We start from the raw sequence: 6,633 nt of genomic DNA, 5'->3' as shown, positions 1-6,633 counted from the left end.
CCTCCTGACAAGGCTGCTCTCCACCACTCTTCAGTGCTCTCAGCCGTTACCTGTCTCTACTCCCACTCCCAAGGGGGGATGAGGATACGGACCCTCAGATGAAAAATCTGCAAGATACCGTACATGGCTCCAGCCTTGCAAATGATGAAGGAAAGTTCCACACGGGATGTGCAGCGACCAGCAATCAAGACATTCTATGGTCCAGAAGGTTGTCAGCCCAAGAGCCCAAGAAACGGAGCTGATAGAGCTGACGAAAGACCTGCCAGATTGCGAAGAACGAAAACTTCCAGGTACTCGCATGACATGGCACCTGACTTGGGACCCATCTGGGCTGCAAGAAACTTCATCACAGCAAGCGGATCGACCGTGAAGCACCATGGAGCCATCAGAGACCTGCTGGACGCTCTTCAACTACTAAAAGTGGTGGCAGTGCTGAAGGCCAAGGCACACGGAAAACTGAACACAGTAGAGACACGGGGCATCAACAGCAGACGTGGCAGCCAAAGAAGCAGCCAGAGGAAGACAATATGGAAAATGGGAGAGGTCGTAGAGCCGGACGGCTACTACATGACGACTGAAGACGAAAAAACCTGGCAAACAGAAGTCAATGGGAAAACCATTGAAGATGCCATCTCTGAATTGGACAGAAGTGCTGCCTCCTCCTCCACCAGTCAACAAGCTGAATCACTTCCGGGAAGAAGACTCTGACGTGGATATGAATTCTGAGGCAGAAGAATGGTGCCCACCTTTACCAGAAAGGACATATTTGATGGAGAACATTCCAGAAGATTGTCCTCCACCATCCTCTCGTGGGGAAGCTTCTCCTCCAGCACAGTCCTACAATTGGCAGTCCATGGCAACACTCCCCGAGACGAGCTGCATGAGTCCGAAGGCATCCCAAGGCTACAACAGTTTGACCTTCCCCCTCATCCCCGGAGAATACCGGCTGGACCTGTACCAATGCAAAGAGTCCCAAGTCCTCCTCTGACACAGTCTAACCAGAGTCTTCATACAGAGGGAGGCGCGGACAGAGACGAAACCTCAGCTAAAATCCAACCATCAGCTCAGAGAATGTCAATTACCACAACCCAGTCACTAAACCTGACAAGATGACTTCCTGAAACCTGTACAAGAAGTAACAGGATCAGACTCGGAAGGAGGAGAAGGAGAGCTAGATGCTGAAGGCCAAAAGCACTGGGCTCCAAGAAACCGTCTACATCAAAACATCTACCTAAAGACAGGCCTAGTCTACCTCAAACCGTCTACCTCAAACCGTCTACCTCAAACCGTCTACCTCAAACCATCTACCTCAAGACAGACCCAGTCTATCTCAAAGTGTGTACCCTACGGTGGTTCAATGGACACATGGCCCCCACACAGAATTGAAGACACAGATGAATGACCTGATTGGACTCAACTCACACCTAAACAGCGAAGATTCCCAGCAGCTGTTCGGCCACCGACAAATTTAACATCGGACAAGCGGGAAAAGTTCCCCCACATCATCTGGCCTGAAGACTTCCCAGTAAGGAACCAGTTGGCGAAGACTACTGCAAAGAAGCTACTCTCAAAAAATAGTGTGCAGATATGGGGTTTCCAGAAGCAATAGCAAGTGATCAGGGACCCGCATACACAGCAAACCTAACACAAGAGACCTGATCAGCAGTAGGGTCAGACTTAGGCCTACACACTACTCACCATCCCACACCATAGATTAGGTGGGACACTTAAGAGCAGCATGCTAAAAAATTTGCCCAAGAGACAGACAAACCCTGGCATTAGACACTCCCGTAGGCTCAGAGAAAGCTGTCACCAATATGAGACTTTATTTGGGTAAAAAACCCAGTTTAGGGGTATTCTTTACTTAGCAGTTGACTATGCAATATGATACTTTGTCTGCATGTGTAATTGAATTTATCAAGAATTTTGCTAATATCCATTCTCGAGTTTTTCTCCCTCATTGCCAGGTCCAGATTCGGTGCCTGGTATGCACGTCCTGAAGTCAGGAGACTGCTGAGTGTTGGTGAAAAAAACATCTGTAAAGAGAAGCACTCGATCCCAGATCTGATGGCCCTTCTCCAAGTACTGACGCCACCGACCTGGAGGGAAAACCCCGCCTGGATCCATGCATCGCATGGCAGGAAAAGACCTTCATACCAGAAGATACACCTGAGCTGGAATGATGCTGTGGATGACCTCCCTGACTGAATAAATTACCTACCTGACGGAGAATACACATGCACTGACTGCATAGACTGCTAACTAAGAGACTTTGATTACATTGCACCACACCCCCTTTAGGGACAGATCTCCTGACTGCCCATTTGCGAAAGTCTGTACAGAGGAGGATGTATGCACTAGGCATATGTCAGTCCATTGACAGCATAAAACAGTTGCAGCGCTTTGGGCCAGGAACAGGATTTTAGGGCAAGTGTTATCTAAGCGGGGATTGTTATGGAAATATATATGTATTTCATATAGATCTCACTTGCCTGCTATAGGCTATATACTCATGTACTCTTATATAGGCTATATACTCATGTATACTGCACACAGATACATACATGTATTCACAGTTTGAACCTTATAACTAGTTGGTGGAAATAACCTGCTACCCAGTCATCTCATTGTCTTGTGATTTGAGAAATATCTAGCAGACATAGGGAAAAAGGAACTTAGGCCAGGTGGTCCGGCCGATATTGGAGACTTGCTGACAAGTGCAAGACTCCGGACAGTAAATCACGTGGTGTCTAAATAACCCCAGGTCGGACACCCATATATGTTCATGCATTTAAACTGACCAATTAGCTAAGAAGTAAAGCCTTTATGTTAATGAGTAACCACTCCTTTATACGAACTGATAAAAGACCATATATGAATAAAGTTTCCAGAGTTCTGCTGGAATGAGTTGTTGCTAACTACGTGTAGCCTCCTCTTTTCCTTTGAGCGCTCAATAAGACTCTGTCTAATCAGGACAGGCCACAGTACGCACAGGGGTAAATCTTCCCAAATCAAAAATAAATCCACAACAATGTTGTACAGCTACATGATTATCTCCTCACCTCATGCACAAAGCTGTCAGCACTCACTCTGTGCTTCTTTTTTTTGCTATCCAAAGTCAGGCTTTACTCGCAAAGGACCCTTTGCCCAGTTAGGTAATTCCTTTTCCCTCAGCTTGGTCAGTCATTCTTTCTCTTTCTGTAGTTCTCCTTTTCCAAGATTGAAGAGGATCAAAAGCTGTTGGGAATTTTAGTCCAGAGAAGATCAGCAACCAAATCATTAATGTCTGCTGCTGCAAATGACTTCTTTTTCCCTGCAGCAGCAGTTTCAGTACCAGGTGCTTCACTTGCAGATGTTACACATGTCCTGAAGCAGGTAGAATGAACAAAAGACCATAACAGTCTGAAGATGTTTATTGATTTTTGTGGGAGCGATTTCTATGCATGATCGGTAAATTGACTAGAGGTCATTTTGTATTAATCCTGTAAGTAATAACAATGAGATTCCTACTGAGAAGTGATATTCACTGAAATGTTGACTATAATTCAGATCAGTGGCCAGGGTAAAAATAGCAAGTTTTCAGGACTTTTTTTATATAGGAAGTGACATGCACAAGTAAAAATCATCACACACAATCTTTAAAACTATGTATAAGCAACAAAAAACTTTAACTTTAAAGACTACACCATTTTCTAATAATGCATTCCCTTAACTATGAATGAAGTTAGTAGGGCTCTTTTGTTCTTTTCATTACAATTGATGCTCTTTATACCCTTCATGGCCAAAAAAGGATTGAACTTTAGAATTCATTTTAGTCTGATGGGAATATGAGAACAGCATGGTGATCTCCTTCATGTTCTGTATTTTTTAATTATACAAAGCTTTCATTTTTTTCATAATTAGCCCCACGGTTCATATTATGTTGTGTGGCTGTGATTATCATTAAGTAGACTTGTGGTTTACCACAATATATAAAGAATATTGATTCAGAATTTCTCTCATCTGTCTCTGTACAGCTGTACAGGCTGAATAATTCCATGTGCTCCAGTTATTTTTGCTTTCCTATCCCAGTAGCAAACAGATGAACAGCACTATTGTCACTGAATTTGTTCTTTGGGGGTTTCATTTGGCTCCACATTTGAGAATATTTGTGTTTTGCCTAATATTAATATGTTACACTGTCACATTGATGGGCAATTTTATCATTATATTTTTAGTCTATTCTGACCACAGACTTCATTTTCCTATGTATTATTTCCTGTGTAATTTAGCTGCCATGGACATCTGCTTTATTAACAATGTGGCTCCAGGTATGTTAAATGGATTTGTACACAACGTAGTTCACATTTCTTTAGAATTATGCCTCACGCAGTCCTTTATTTACTTTTTGGTTGGAACTGCAGAATTCCTCCTTTTTGCAGTAATGTCCTTTGACCGATACTTAGCTATTTGCCGCCCTCTGCATTACACTATAATTATGCACAGACAGATGTGTATTCGGCTAATAGCTGGCGTGTGGCTTGGATCATTTCTCACCATTGCCTTTCCTTTTGTTTTAATATTTAATCTGAATTTTTGTAATAATTTAATTGATGATTTCTTTTGTGATCTTCAGCCTCTTCTTGAGAATTCTTGCACAGATACAACGATGATTGAATTACTATCAGCTGTCGGTGTATGCTCATTATATATTTCTGTAATTATTACAATCATCTCTTATACAAAGATAGTTCTAGAAGTACTGAAAATTGATTCAGCTGATGGAAGAGTAAAGACTCTGTCCACTTGTTCTTCACACGCTGTTGTAGTCACACTGATATACAGCAGTTGCATATTTTTATATGCGAAGCCATCGCAAGGTCATGGAGCTAATTTTAATAAAGAAATTGCCATCTTGAACACTGTAGTGGTTCCTTTGCTCAATCCTTTTATCTACACATTAAGAAATCAAACAGTTAGAAAATCGTTCTCCAATATTTTACAGATCGAAAAACAAAAAATGTTAAAGTGTTTTTACACGGTTTGTTAATTATCAATCCTGGCCAGATGAATGGTGCTACAGGCAATTTCCCAGCCTCTTCACTGACTGACAGCTGGATCAGCATTAGAGCCGGCAGTAATTCGGTGCCATAGGCGCAGTTACAGCCATTGCAACTATTCACAGAGTGGTGACTGAAGCTGCATTGGCATACCCCATGACTGAAATACAAAGGTTGCTGGGAGGACTAAAGTCAATTTCCTCCCGGAAGTGGGGCTCTCAGTGCTGGTGCCAGGCAGCATCAAAACACTATTAACCTGCACATTATCCCAATATCTGCAGGTTAATAGCTTTAATTTACATGACAGGATCTCTTTACAGGAAACCTTTCAAGTCCAGAAATGCTTTTTACCTCCAAATATCAGGTTGAAATGCAAGCGGATAGTGTTAAATAGGTTCCCTTTAGTATATGCTCGCATCAGCATGTAACTTGAATGAGTGCTATTTTTTTCTGGTTGCACACTAACCCATGTTATTTTATTCAATAAGGCAGTACAGATGGCCAATTTTTTCACTGACAATTTTTCTGTGAAAAAAAATGCAGCATGCTGCGATTTCACTCTGTATTTGGCAGAGTGCAAGTAAAATATCAGATGCCATACAGGCTATCAGAATATAATATGATTTTTATGGATACATTGTAGTTCTGTAAAATGGGAAACTGTAAATGATCCTGTAAAATACAGTACAGCCTTTGTTCTTGATACTCTGTTGTGGTCACACTGATATACAGCAGTTACATATTTTTATATGCGAAGCCATCATGAGATCATGGAGCTAATTTAAGTAAAGAATTTGCCGTCTTGAACACTGTAGTGGTTCCTTTGCTCAGTGCTTTCATCTACACATTAAGAAATTAGACAGTAGATCATTCCATGATATTTTACTGATCAAAAATCCAAAAACATATAGGTCACCTTGATCTCTTTGATGTGGGCCCTGGCTCTGAGCCCGAATCTTTTCAGGCACAAGACAGGAGATTTGATCAGCTGTCATTTGCCACTAACAGCAGTTTGTGGAATCGCGATCCACCCACAGCTGCTAACAAGTTAAATGCCGCTGTTAATCTCTGACAGCGGCATTAAACTCATGCTTAACGTAAGTACATACCAAACTTCGCCCATCTGCACTCCTGTCACATGATAGCAGGGTGTCGAAAAGATGACTTGACGGCTGGGGCTCTGAAGAAGACCCCTGTGCCTGTCATTGCAGTTCTTATATGGACGCCGACCCGTGGCCACCGTTCGTAGGAGATGATCTTTTCTGCTACACATAGCAGGGCGGAAGCACTGCTATGTGTAGCACCAGCAATTGGATGATCACAGCTTCAAGGCTTAAAGGGTCTATTGAAGCCAGTAAAAATAGTACAAAAAATGTTTTAAAAGCTATAAAAAAAGATAAAGTTCAAATCTCCCCTTTTGCTGCATTCAAAATAAACTATAACAGAAAATAAAAATACACGTTTGGCATCTCTGCATTCAGAAACACCCGATTTATCAATATATATACTAAATTAGTCAAATTGGTAAACGGTGTAATGAGAAAAAAAATCAAAATGTCAGAAATACTGTTTTTGGTCGCCACAGCATTGGAAT

At 41.9% G+C, this 6,633-nt stretch overlaps 1 protein-coding gene across 1 annotated transcript; it reads left to right on the top strand.

Annotated features, from left to right (window-relative positions):
* Nucleotides 1-4,276: 4,276 nt before the first annotated feature.
* Nucleotides 4,277-5,029, top strand: LOC141096287 (olfactory receptor 6C4-like). Its single transcript, XM_073582828.1, has one exon. It carries the CDS (start codon nucleotides 4,277-4,279, stop codon nucleotides 5,027-5,029), a length of 753 nt encoding a protein of 250 aa, XP_073438929.1.
* Nucleotides 5,030-6,633: the final 1,604 nt, after the last annotated feature.

Source organism: Dendrobates tinctorius, unplaced genomic scaffold, assembly GCF_039654945.1.
Source record: "Dendrobates tinctorius isolate UK_male_01 unplaced genomic scaffold, ASM3965494v1 ptg000073l, whole genome shotgun sequence".
Lineage (NCBI taxonomy): Eukaryota > Metazoa > Chordata > Amphibia > Anura > Dendrobatidae > Dendrobates > Dendrobates tinctorius.
The sequence above is the reverse complement of the archived record's forward strand: the minus strand, read 5'-3'. Positions and strand labels throughout refer to the sequence as shown.